The following is a 13,554-nucleotide window of genomic DNA, read 5'->3' as shown; positions in this document are numbered from 1 at the left end:
CTAACTGGCCGGCGGGACGAGAATTGTGGCCCCTTCGCTATATGCAAAGGATAACAAAATGATTTTTTTCTCTGTTCTCTTTAACTCTTTTTTTCCTTGCAGGGAAAAAAAAATCCCCAAACGTGAAACAACCAAAAACAATTTTTAAAAATCTTCACATTCTTCCTATTGCATTCTCTTCATCAAGAAGATAGAAAAAAGAAAAGAGAAAAGGTCAACATTTGGCCCAGAGAACCCTGCTTCTTACGTGGAAACCTAGTCTTTCTTAAACAGCCGATTCTTGGCTGGGTGCGGGGGCTCACTTGGTCTCAAACAACAACAACTTGCTGATTCTGACTCGAAAAAATTCAAGTTCCCTCGCAGGCTTCCTTCTCCCATCCGGGAAAGGCCCGGGAGTAAACGCCAAGCTGCTCCAACTCTGAGACTGCAGCGAATGGATCAGGGAAGCAACCACGAAGCCACCGCAGAGTTCACAGGACCCGGCTCCCTCGCGCGGGGTGCGGATTCCTTTTCACTCTTGGAGACGCTTGCCCGGCAGGTGGGCTCTTCCCTGAGGCCTCGGAACCAGGGAATTTGCAGCCTCTCGCCGCCTGGACTCGGGGTGGTTCTCCGGTCACCGCGACCCTGAATGGTCCTGGGCGGATGGGTTTTATTTTTGTTTTTGTTTTTTGTATTTATTTATTTATTTATTTTTTGAGACGGAATTTTGCTCTTGTCGCCCAGGCTGGAGTGCAATGGCGCGACCTCGCTCACTGAACCTCCGCCTCCTGGGTTCAAGCAATTCTCCTGTCTCAGACTCCCGAGTAGCTGGGATTACAGGCGCCCGCCACCACGGCCCAGCTAATTTTTGTATTTTTTAGTAGAGACGGGGTTTCACCATGTTGGCCAGGCTGGTCCTGAACTCCTGACCTCAGGTAATCCAGCAGGTGGAGACGGCCTGTCTCCAGAACTCTGAGTTCTCCCCATCTCCGGGCACGACCAAGACCCCCAAATCAATGCCAGGAGGAACTCGAGGCCAGGGCGCATCCAGAGTCAGGGGCATTTCCCTTAAGAGAAACATCAAGATTTGGGAAAAGGTGTAGGCATTGAGGCTCAAGTTGGGCAAATTCAGAGGAGGGAGGCAGGAGACACCTTGGCCCTGCCAGGTGCAGAGCAGCCTGCCCTTTTACTCTGGCTATGGAGATAATGTTTAAAACTGCCCCCGGGCCGGGCACGGTGGCTCACACCTGTAATCCTAGCACTTTGGGAGGCCAGGTGGGTGGATTACGAGGTCCAGGAGTTCAAGACCAGCCTGGCCAACAAGGTGAAACCCCGTCTCTACTAAAAAATACAAAAATTACCTGGGCATGGCGGCAGGCCCCTGTAATCCCAGTTACTCGGGAGGCTGAGGCAGAATTGCTTGAACCCTGGCGGCAGAGGTTGCAGTGACCTGAGATCCACTACTGCACTCCAGCCTGGGTGATTGAGACTCCGTCTCAAAAAACAAAAACAAAACTGCTCCTGGGGATGGTTGGAGTTGATTCCCAGTGGCTGCAGAAAAATGTTTAATTCAGGAGGGACGCGAGTGTGTGTGTGTGTGTGTGTGTGTGTGTGTGTGTAATTTTAATTTTAACGAATTTGATGTTAACAAAGGCATGTACCACCAGGCAGGTTTTCCTAAGGAAAAATGATAGTCTTGAATTTGGTTGGCAGAAGACCCATAACTACAGCATTAGTTAGGAATTTTAATTTTTGAGAGTGCTTGACCTTGTATCAAAAACTTCCTCCAACCTCTTTGGCCAACACACACACATATGCACACACATACATGCCATGTGTTCCAGGCCACATTACAGCCCTGGTAGTGAAATAAAAGCTTTGAACATAAATTTAGATGAGTAGGTTTAAATATGAGTTTTATTGCCTTTGTTTCTGTGAGATGCTCAGTCATCTCTTGAGATTTCATCGTTCTCGTCTGCAAGCTATAAGAGTCTAGTTTTGCATTTTTTTTTTTTTTTGAGAAGGAATTTTGCTCTTGTCACCCAGGCTGGAGTCCAGTGGCATGGTCTCAGCTCACTGCAACCTCCACCTCCCGAGTTCAAGCAATTCTCCTGCCTCGGCCTCCCAAGTAGCTGGTATTACAGCGCTGGGCACTACACCTGGCTAATTTTCTATCTGTAGTAGAGATGGGGTTTCACCATGTTGGCCAGGCTGGTCTTGCTCCTGACTTCAGGTGATCCACCCACCTTGGCCTCCCAAAGTGCTGGGATTACAGGCATGAGCTACCATGCCCGGCCGAGATCTTCTTGTTTTAACTGTGCTGTTTACTTAAAAATACTCCAGACTCTCTCTTAAAAGTAACTTCCCACATTCTACAAGTACGGTAACTCACTTATCCCAGGTACAGGTAGGATTTCCATTTAAAGTCTCTGGAAATTGACCAAATTTCTACAAAATATTGAAAATCACTTAGTGAGTATTGGTAGAGACCATGGAAGTCTGCGGCACTTAAGCCAGGGGTTGCGCCCATCTCTCCCCTTCCCAACATGTTGTAGAAGTCTCACTCTAGACATGAAGGGTAGTCTGTGAGGACCAGTAACTCTCATTGCTCCTGTGAGCCCCACTCCTACTCCTTGGCAAGGCAGTTCCACTCCAAGAGGGCCAGAGTAGGCCATGAGGACAGGAAGGACTGGTGGCTTCTATTCCCACTTCCCTAAAGCTCCAACTCTGTGTTAAAGAGGCTCTGCCCTAGTAGGTATGGCAAACCTTGACGACTGGCTGCTCGGGGCCCCTGCGTGAAGGGGTTGACTTTATTTGGAGTAGAACATGGAAAAATCTGGCCTAAGGGCAATGCTGAAAATAGAGGTCACAGTGAAGAGTAATCAGGGAAAGCTGACAGCTCAAGGATACTAACAGAAGCATGCAAGTTAATATATTTAATTTAGAAATCTACCAGAAATTTAAAAATGACATCTAGGGATGGCTGAAGGGCACCCTACCCTTGTGCATGTGCACAGTCATCGAGCCCACCCACTCATCTCTGGCGGTCTGGAAGACTGAATACATGCATAAGGGTGGGCTTGCTCAGAAAAGACCAGAAAGGTTACTGTCTGTGGCTGAATGCACAGTAGACTTGTAAACTCCCTGAACTTAGACAGCAATCCCCAAGCCACATGAGATCCAAGAGACAAAGGTTGAGAGATTGAATATACAAATGGATAATGGCCAAACTAAAAGTAAAAATAGACTTCTGACCTACAACCTGCAGTAACCAGCCCAGAAAGCCAACCTACTATTACAGTAACCAGTCCAGGAAGTCAAGCTGCTATCTGTAGCAAACAGTAGAGGAAGACAAACAATAATACCCCTGTACCGATTGGCTCCAAATGGCCAGCACTTACTAAATATAATAACTCACAATTCCTTAATTTTTGTTCTTGCTTTCAACTTAGGACCAACGAGGGAAAGCCATACATGTACTCCCAACCAATCACATATGATGCCCCTCTTCTAGTTAGCCTGCCCACAGCTTCCCCATGCCACAGCCTCCAGTTAAGGCATACCTAGAACCTTCTCTTTTTTCCACTATAGCGCTTTCCCACTCCTCTGCCTGTTGTGAGTCTCTGCCAAACACAAGTGATGATGGTGGATTCTCTTGGTATAGCGAGTTCTGAATAAATAGCCTTCACTTGTTATCATGTTGGTGGTGGTATGGGTTGAACTGTGTCCCTCCTTCTCCCCAAAAAAGATATATTGAACTCCTTATCCCCAGTACCTCAATCTGTGATCATATTTGGAATCAGGGTATTCACAGAGGTAACCAACTTAAAATCAGATCAACAGGCTGGGCCTAGCCCAAGATAACTGGTATCCTCATAAAAGGGGAAATTTGGACACATGGATAGGCACATGCAGAAGGAAGGTGATGTGAAGGCACACAGGGAAAATGGCCATGTGACTGGAGTAATGCATCTACAGGCCAAGGAACACAGGAATGCTGGCAAACACCAGAAGCCAGAAGAAGCACAGAAGCATTTTCTATTTGTCTTTCTAATCTCCTTCTGTTTCTCTGAATATCTTCATTTCTATCTCTGTGTTTTTGTCTGTTTCTCTGTTTATCTTTCTGTCCTTCAATCTGTGTTTTCGTTTCTGGCTCTCCGTCAGTGTCTTTGTTTCTCCTCTCTCTTTTGCTCTGCCCTGGCTATTTCCACTGCTCTATTTTTGACTCTCATTTTTGGTCAAGGAAGGATTAGAAGGCAAGGAAGGATTCTCCCCTAGAGCTGTGAGAAAGAGAATGGCTCTGCTGACACCTTGATTTCAAACTTCTAGACACAAAAACCTATAATATATACTGCAAGTTTCCATTTATATAAAGATCAAGAACAGGCAGAACTAATGTGTAGTGGAGATTGACTCTGGTATGACAGCATGAGGAGGTTGCCTCTTACCCACAAGGAAATATGAAACTGGATAAAACTCTAAAACTACCATCTCTGTGCATACAAAGACATACAAAAAGCTGAGAAGTATTTATTGCTGAAAACAATTGATCTTTAGGAAAGAACAGTGCAAATCTATGGCAGGTTCTTGTCACAGCTAACATAGCCTAAGCAGGCACCCTTGGGATTAGCCCTATCCTCCCAGGCCCTGGAAGAAGGAATCTCCACCAGAATCATGAATCCCTAGAGTTGGAAGCTGGAAGTACCAGGGAGTGATATTTGATTGTGGGAAAAGATGGTGAGTGAAGGGTGTGGAAGGAAGACTAAATAAGAGAGATAGAGAAGGAAAAGATTAAGTGACAGGAAAAGAAATAGAGACACAGAAGAAGAGCATCAGAGACAGAAATAGAGCCTCAGGGAGACAGAGAGATTGAGGACACAGCAGAGGAGAGACAGAAATAGAGACAGAGACAGAGTGAGAGAGAAAGTGACTAGGAGACACACAGAGACCAAAAATGAGAGTCAGAAATAGAGCAGTGGAAATAGCCAGGGCAGAGCAAGAGAGAGAGGAGAGACAAAGACACTGATGGAGAGCCAGAAACAAAAACACAGATTGAAGGACAGAAAGATAAACAGAGAAATAGACAGAAACACAGAGATAGAAATGAAGATATTCAGAGAAACAGAAGGAGATTAGAAAGACAAATAGTGACAGGGGAAAGAGAGAGGAAGAGACTGAGGGAAAGGGGTACAGTGAGAGAAACTGAGAAGCAAGGACAGGTTCAGGATCTAAAGTCCAGAAAAAGAAACTTAACAGCAAAGCCCCTAACCCAGGAGCTGGAGTGGCAGAATTTGAACCAGAATCTGATCAGCAGGGCGAGGGCACCAGCATAAGTCACATTTGTTTGACATTTAACATTCAAAATACCAATATTTACAATGAGAATAATCATCCACTTATATTTCCATAACTCTCTGCAATAAAGCACTTTAAGTTGGGAATAAGGATGTTTGCAGACACATGCCAATTACGTGCGGAACAGGTGCTGAATTCCAATTCCTGGGAGTTTCTTCTTTCAAAACAAGCTGCTTTCTTTTGTTCAGTGAACAAGTATGTCCAGGACTGAGGTGACCATGCAGGGAGTGGAAAGGGTATGAGATTCAGACTTCACCCTTAATCTGGCTCTCCTTTGCCAGCTTGAGCCAGGTCTGTAGCTGCTGGAAGATGTTCTGTGGGGAGGTGGGAAGAATTTTGAAAGTCAGATTTCAGCATCAGCAGAAGGAGGGAACATGCAAGTGATTATTCAAATGAGAATGCAAATGATTCAGAGCCTTTTTTCTCTTACCTGGCGCCCTAGGCGGAGGCTGGGGGAGTCTGAAGGCCTCTCAGGTGCCATGTCCAAGCAGTGGGAGCCAGTGCGGATAAGAAGAGTTGATTCTGAGGATCCTAAAGCCTGTGTCACACTTAGCACATGCCAGGGGTCTGTGTCCCCTGGAAAGAAAGGATAGGATGGGGCTAGGTAGACGGGTGCTGGGAGAGGATGAGGCTATGTTGAGCTGGGGCTAGGTGGAGGCTTAGCAGCCAGGTTTTGATAGCATGCTCACCATTAACAAATAGCACTTGGTTAGCCCCAGGGGTCTGGCCACCGTAGTAGGAGTTCGTCTGAGCCACAGCCTGGGCTACTGACAAGGCTGAGAGCCCAAACACCTGCTCACATAGGTCTAGCTGGGAGGGCAGTGCTGGGAGCTGGGAGAAAGGACATCTGGGATTCTCACAGGTGACATCTGTGTAGGGAGATACCTGTAAGTGTGGGTATACAGGCAGCCCACCACTCTCCTTCAATAATCATTTTCAAAGCTTTCCTCAGTGATGACCAGAACATTTCTAACACTCCCTTCGAGGAGTTTACAGTCCTGGCAGACAGACTCACACAGTCCCCTGACAGTGATAGCCCACAGTGATCAGGGCTGTGATGGAAAAAGGCCAGAAGGCAGGGATCCCAGAGGAAACATGATGGGCTCAGGGAAAGCACCCTGCAAAGGATAAGACCTTGAGAAATTAGTAGAACTGAGCCAAACAAAGATAGAGAAGGAAGGCATAGTAAATAGAGGAAATAGCACGTGCAAAGGTCTGGAATGCTCGGAGCTCAAATTGTATTATGTCTCCCCTGCTTAAAACCCATAGCTCACTGTGCTTTCAGGGTAAAGCTAACTTCTATAACATCAGATTAATTCATCCCTTCCCTCCCTATTTGTTGACCACCTACCAGGTGCTCAGATAAATGTTGTACAATGTTGGGCACATGGTGGCAACCAAGACAGCTCCAGGCTCTGCTGTCACAGGACTCAGTCCAGAGGGGAAGACAGGCAATAAAAAATGTATTATGACAGGCTGTGTAAAATGCTAAGGAGAACACAGAGCTATCGAAGTCGGAGGTGGCAAGGCTGACTATCTTGAGGGATCATGGCTTCCTGAGGGAGGCCACCCTATTGAGACTTGAAGATGAATAATCCAAGCAAAGTGAACAGCATGTACAAAGTTCCTAAGATGTTAGGAAGACTAATGTATTAAGAGGGTTAAAATATGTAAAGCCTTATAATAATAACAATAGCAAGGGGTTTATGGAATACTTACTGTAGACCTGCATTATTCTTAGAATGCTACAAATATTACCTCCTTTAGTCCTTGAAACAACCCTATGAGAGAAATACTGCTTGTATTCCCACTTTATAGATGTGGAAACAGGCATAGAGAAGTAAGTCACTTGCCCAAGTTTGCCCAAGATTACGAGTAGAAAATGGAGCTGGAATTTGAACATTTAATTTGCCATATGTAGTATTTGGGACATGGTTATACTAAAAAAAATCTGTTGTATATCTGAAATTCAAATTTAACTAGGCATCCTGTATTGTATCTGGCAACACTACCCTGGGGTCTTTGAGGAGCTGTGGTTTTGAGTACAGGAGGGACAAGGTTATATTTACAAGGATCTCTGTGGATGCTATGAAAAAGTTGGATTGTACAGAGGAAGTGAAAACCATGAGACCAGAGAAGCGGCTGGGAAGGGATCCAGGCAAGAAAGAATGGAGGTTCCCAGCAGGACAGCAGAGGTAGGCATAGAAAGCAGAAGGGATGGACTACAGAGTTGTCCATGCAGAGTGAGGAGGACTCAGTAATTGACAGGCTAGCTAGAAAATGGGAAGGAAGCAACTAAAACAAGGCTCAAGTTTCTAGTCTGGTGGATGGGGAAAGGGGGCCATCCCTGGAATGGGGACACAGAGAAAGAACAGGTTGAAGGGAAGATCACTCAAGTGGAGACCTCAGTGTGTGCGTGAGGAGGCATGTGAGGGCCAAGCACATGCGCACACTAATATGGCTTCCACCTTCTCCAGCCCAACATCTGCAGGTTACACAGTGCCTGAGAGCTGGGTCTAAATGAGTCCAGACCACCTGTAAGATGACTTCTCTGGGCATAGTAAAAAGGTTGTTTGAGGGGACAAAGTTAGGGTTAGGCCAGTCACTTACAGAAGCCGAACTCGGTACATGTCTGATACAACCACTGCCGGTCACCCACACCAGACAGTTGAGGTTCTGTGCTCCTCAGCTGTGCCACTGTCTCTGCTCGGGAAAAGCTTAAACACTTCTGGCCCAGGCTGTGCAAGACAATCTAGGGAACAATGTACATACATAAGACATAAATTCCTCCTCTCTTCCCAGCAAGCCAGGGTGCAGAGGCCTATGTCCCCAGAGGTCAAAAGTCAGAAATAGAAGGGTGAGTTCCTGAGTTCTCCTGGGAGTCAGTGGTCAGAGGAGGTGGATGCCTGGGTCCTTGTGAGTTAGAGATCAAGGCACTAGAAGACTGAGACCTTATTACCTGTGAGAGCTTGGGCAAGTGATAATCTTTCAGACTTCAGTTTCCTTTTCTGTAAGTGGCGATAATAATAGTGCCTATCTCTTGAGAACTTAATGAAATAATGTATGTGAAGCACTTTATACAGCACTTGGTCCAGACAGTGCTGGAAAAGCGACAGCTGGATTGCAGTTGTGGATTTAGAGGCTGCAGTCCCAGGTACCTAGGAGAACCCTATCCCCAGAGATAACATTTTTTCATTCATTCTAAAAATACGAAGTGAGAATTTGCCATGTGCCAGGCACTCCTGCAGGCCCCCCAAAAGAGGACAGGACAAGATAGGCAAAATAGGTAATAATCGCAGTCTCTAACATTCGCACACTGTGTGCCAGGCTCCCAGCTGATTGCTCTACATGACCCGCCTCATTTCATCTTCCCATCGGCCCTGTGAAGTGTTATCCCCATTTTACAGATGAGAAGACGAAGTTTCAGAGAAGGTTCTCGCTTGCCCAAGATCACACAACGGAAGTGGGGCAGGAATCTTTGTCCGCTAACTCCTCCCAGCTGTGCCAGGGAGTGCTCACCTGCACCGCCCGACGAAGCCCGCAGTAGGGCGTGGAGTGGCTGCGGTTGCCCCCGCCCCCGAGGAGAAGTCCGCAGAGCTGTCGCACGCTTAGCGGCGCTCCCGCCTGCCCATCATACTGCACTACACCTCCCACCAGTGCCTGCAGCGCCCCCAACAGCTCCGCCTGGTTTTCAGCGCGGCCCAGGGGCCCGCAAGCGCTCAGCTCCGTCCGCAACGCTGCTTGAGCCGCCCCACCAGAGCGCAGCCGCCGCTCCACTTCAGCGAAGGCGACGGACACCGCCGCCCGGCACTGTGGGAAGCAAGAGGCGATGTCCGCCAAGACTTAGGCTGGGCCGCGGCTTTCCCTACCCAGGACCTGCGTCCACCTTGGGTTCCCCACTTTCCCCTAGCGGGACTCAGAGGGTGCAGACCTAGCTCTTGGCCCAGGCCCCCGCCCCCAGGCCCCCGCCCCCGCCCCCGCCCCCGCCCCCGCCCCCAAGCCCCTGCCTCGCAGCCCTCCTTCTCGGGTCGTCCCTGCAGGCCCCGCCCTCCATTGTGGCCCCGCCCCACCTTGAGCCTCACCTCCGGATAGGATTGTCCCTGCCCAAACCCCGCCCTCTCTGGGGAGCGCCTCTTTTCCTGGTGCCCCGCCTCTTCGTCAGCTCCCGCCTTCTTCCAAAACCTGCGTATTCCCCCGAGCTCCGACCTTCCTTAGACCCCGCCACGTTGCAGGTTTCGCCCTTCTCTGGCCTCCTCTTCCCTGGCATCCGAGGCCTCTTTACCCTCCCAGTCCCCCTCGGACTAGGCCCCACCTCCTACCTCCAGGGACCCGCCGATCGCGGTGCTCATTAGGCTTCGGGATACCACCTGTGGGCGGACCGCAGCGGAAGGTATCCGGAAGTGTCAAGGGACTCCGCCCACTGGGACCCCTCCCCGTCCCGCACCTGCTGCCCGCCATCCTTACGTCATTATACTCGGAGAAATCCAGCACGGCCCGCACCGGGGCGGAGGAGGCGACCGACGCGAAAATGAGATGGGGGAACTAAGGGAGGAGACGCCGTCAGCCTACGGACTGAGGGGTTGGAATCGCATATCTTTCTGCCTCTGTGTCACTTACTGGCTGTGTAATCTCGGGCTTTTGTGAGGACAGCTTGTGCAAAATTCTCTGGGGGCGGGAGGAAGGTAGGGGCGTGGTGGGAGGGTATTCCTATTATCTGAGACTGGGGCCCTGGAGTCCGAGTTCCCTCCCCCCAGCCCACCCGGAGGAGTCGCAGGACCTTCAGCCGGGCCCAGGCGGCCAAGGAGCCGGCATAGGAGCCTCCGAAGCAGATCCAGGGGCTGGAGGAGGAGATGTTAAAGAGGCGGGAAAGTGCCAGGCGAGCAGAGACCACATCAGCCAGCCTAGGGTCAAAGGGGGGACTCGGTCGGTCCTCATCGCTGGGAATCCCTGAAGATTTCCCCATTCTGGGGGAAACCCGGATCCAGAGACATGAATGGGTGAATCTGGCCAGAAACCAGGGCCGTTTTCTCATGACGTGTTTCCAAGTGTTCTCCAAGCCACATACACTTCCCAGAACATGTGTGCCTAGGCCAAGGGAGACCCTGTCCTCGTCCACTTTCTAGAAAGCCATCACCCTCTTTCCCTTCTCGTTTTAGGTAGGAGAGGAAAAATTTCCAAGTCAGTTTAGATGAAAACCTGACAAATGTAGGGAAGGGTTGAGGGCACTCAAGGAGGGCTACTAAGAGGAGAAGGAGGGGTCCTAACCTGATGAGTTGCAAGGTATTGGGAGAGCGAACAGACACAAAGAGAAATGGAGAGTGAAGTTTGGATATGTCTAACATCCTCTTTCTCCTCCCAAGGGCTTTCTTTCTTCCCTAACCTTTCTGAATGGCTTGCAGTTGGTACCATCCTGTTGCAGTTAGAAAACCGTTTCGCTTGTAGAAAAGATTAAGATGCAGAGAGACAGAGATGGAGACAAAGAGGCACAGATGTAGATACAGAGACGGAGAAAATGAGACAGACAGGCAAACAGACTGTTACAGACACAGACAGAGATACCAATGAGGAAAGAAAAAGCTAAGTTCTGTAAGAATAAAGCAGATGAAAGAAACAAAAAGCAGGTGAAGTAAAGTTGGAAAAATGGTGGGGGTCGTTAATAGGAGTGAGGTGCACTGAAGGAGGCTGGGGTGAGAGGCATAAAAACATCTAGGGGAAGGCCACGCCATGCAGAGGGATGAGTTCAAAGGCTCAAGGCAGGAATGTGCGTGTAAGTCTGGAGGACAGTGAGGACTTCAGTGTAGCTGGAGCCCAGTGAAAGTGAGAGAGTATAGGTCAGAGTTAACTAGAGGCCAAAACCCATTGGACTCCATGGCGACTGTGAAAGCTTTGACTTTACTCTGAGCAATACAGAAGACGTCTGAGGGACTTAAGCCAGGGAGGATCATGACCTGGTTTATGCTCTAACAGAATTACTCTGATTTCCACCTGGAAGTCAAGGGCAGAGCAGGGAAAATGGTGAGAATGCTGTGGCTGTAATCCAGGTAAGGAATGCTGGTGGTCTGCACAGTGATACAGTGGCTTACTTCAGACAGACACAGAAATAGAAAGAACACAGGATAAGAGAAAGACAGATAGGGAGAGTCAGAGACCCAGAAATGGAAAGAGAAAAAACAAGACCCTATGAAAGACAGAAGAAAACAGAGGGAACCAGAGACTCAGAGGTTGACTTCAGACAGTGGAGGAGAGAGACACAGTTGCAGAGATGCCAAAGCACAGACATTCCTGTCCTTTGACCATAAACACTTTCCCTTCCTCCACTCACGCAAGGCGGCTGGACAAGAAGCGGAGCTGGGCCATTTCCAGGCCTCCAGCAGGTATACTCAGGCCATAAAATCTGTGTTCCAGGCTTATCACCAGGGCGCCCCAGGCTGGGGCCAGGGCTGCGGGATGGCCTGTGAAGAGTGTATGGGTGGGGGGTGGGGGGGTGAGATGCAAGTTGAGTTTAAGCCCTTGCACTCCTCAGGTCTCACAGCATTGCAATATGCAGCTGCCCTTCCTGGTCCCCACCAGCATCCCAACTCCTTCTTTTCCCCAACATTGCCTCTTACCTCTCATCACTGAGCCAGGCCCAAGGCTGCCCTCACCCCCCAGATGCAGGAATATGGGTCCATCCTGGCCAACCCAATGTTGGTCATTCACCCAGTAACGCTGAGAGGTGGGATGGGGAAGAAGAAATGGCACTGTGAGAGTCCTGACTTATTCTCAATTCCTCATTTGTTCCAGTCTCTCTCCCTAATGGATCTTTCCTTATGTACTTAACAGTGTCTGAAATGAGCTTGTTTATTTACTTGCTCACTTTTCCCCTGTTCATCTCCTCATCTAGAATGCAAAATATACAAAAGCAAATTTTTGGCCTGGTTTTTCACTCTTATATCCCCAGAACTGAGGGAGTGGCTCTCACATTGAAGGAACTTGCTATTTCTTGAAGTAATAATTGTAAAATAAGAAATAAATGCAGATGGATTTAGGAATAAGATCCAAGTGGGATGATATTTGGAGACTAAATACAGAGGAAGCACTGAAAAATGGCGAATTTGTTCCTTCTTTCGATAGATATCTTTGAGTGCCTGTTGTGAGCTAGGTCTGATTCCAAAGCTGGTTCAAATTTCTGCTACCTACTGAGACCTGGTGGTAGGTTTTTTGTCCAGTCTGGACAGGGACAAGGGGGTAGGGAGGAGCAGTGAATGTGAATGACAGAGAGAAAGCGATGGTGAAGGGCAAGATCTGAGGGACAAAACGAGTGGGACCCCGAGGAGAGGGGAGAGTAAGGCCAAATCTACAAAGGGCAGGAAAAGGGATACTGACAGCAAGCATAACATGAGATTCAAGCAGAGGGATGGGGAGAGCTGAGGTGTGGAGAGAGAAAAAAGTGCAGACTGAGGAAGAGATGAGGGAGACTGAGGAGAGGGCAGGATGGGCAGTGGACTCCCTGTCTCCCGGCCTCACCTGTAGGAAGGATCGTCTGTCGGACACGTTGAAGGGGTCCAGCAGTTGCTCCAGCCACCCCACTTTTGGGAGGGCTGCAGCACCTGGCCCCAGGCTCAGGCCCAGGCCCTGGGCAGAGCTCTCCTGAAACTGCTGAATGTGCTCACCCAGGCGCCTAAGAAGGGAGGCTGTGGGACATGGAGGGAAGGAAGTCAGGCTGGCCCCCTTAGGATGCCCTGCTTGACCCTCAGCCTCCTCTTACCTGGAGCCGAGAGTCCCCAGAGGGAAACCAAGAGCAGAGGGCCCAGCCACTGGGCAAGCCAGACGGCCATGGTGTTCGGGACTCTGTTCTCCCCCAGAAGGACCTTTATCTTATCCTCAGCAGCCGGGCCTTAAATCCATCACCTTTCAGCAGAGGCTCGGGTTTCTTTCCTTTCCTGGCAGGTCAAGCGTCTGTAGGAACTGCTAAAGCGGGGCAGGGACGCCAGAGTCTGTACACAGAGGCTGCTGATGCAGCATCGGAACTCCCAGTTTCTTCTCTCTGGGCCTCTCAGTCTGTTCTTCCCTCAGCTCTCCGTAGCCCTCGCTGTCTCAGTCTCCTCCTCTCCGCTCTTCGGTCTACCTTCTCTTTATCTCAGATTCCTCCTTTGCATGCCTTATTGTCCTTCAACCTCTGTCTCTCCCCACCTCAGCACCTCCTCTGGAACCCCAGTTGCCCACTTATTCTCAGTCTTT

The 13,554-nt window shown here is 49.3% G+C and overlaps 1 protein-coding gene across 1 annotated transcript; it reads right to left on the bottom strand.

Annotated features, from left to right (window-relative positions):
- Positions 1 to 4,493: 4,493 nt before the first annotated feature.
- On the bottom strand, positions 4,494 to 13,151 carry PRSS16 (serine protease 16). Its single transcript, XM_004043448.4, has 12 exons — positions 13,082 to 13,151; positions 12,841 to 13,007; positions 11,943 to 12,042; positions 11,657 to 11,786; positions 10,112 to 10,235; positions 9,799 to 9,876; positions 9,654 to 9,701; positions 8,854 to 9,144; positions 7,945 to 8,086; positions 6,024 to 6,203; positions 5,765 to 5,910; positions 4,494 to 5,648 (listed from the first exon to the last, which is right to left on the bottom strand). Exons 1-12 carry the CDS (start codon positions 13,149 to 13,151, stop codon positions 5,580 to 5,582), a joined length of 1,545 nt encoding a protein of 514 aa, XP_004043496.1. The 3' UTR covers positions 4,494 to 5,579.
- Between the last annotated feature and the right edge of the window lie 403 nt (positions 13,152 to 13,554).

Source organism: Gorilla gorilla, chromosome 5 (genome assembly GCF_029281585.2).
Source record: "Gorilla gorilla gorilla isolate KB3781 chromosome 5, NHGRI_mGorGor1-v2.1_pri, whole genome shotgun sequence".
In the NCBI taxonomy this organism is placed as follows: Eukaryota; Metazoa; Chordata; class Mammalia; order Primates; family Hominidae; genus Gorilla; species Gorilla gorilla.
Note: the sequence above shows the minus strand (reverse complement) of the source record. Positions and strands in the feature narration are given on the sequence as shown.

What these genes read in the sequence shown, in the direction of transcription:
- PRSS16 (XM_004043448.4), bottom strand. Translation starts at nt 13,151, where the DNA reads ATGGCCGTCTGGCTTGCCCAGTGGCTGGGCCCTCTGCTCTTGGTTTCC. An exon ending in CCGCCTGGGCCCGGCTGAAG is followed by an intron (nt 9,877 to 10,111) that starts GTCCTGCGACTC and finishes CTCCTCCCTTAG; the next exon opens with TTCCCCCATCTCATTTTCGC. An exon ending in ATTTCTCCGAGTATAATGAC is followed by an intron (nt 9,702 to 9,798) that starts GTAAGGATGGCG and finishes GTCCGCCCACAG; the next exon opens with GTGGTATCCCGAAGCCTAAT.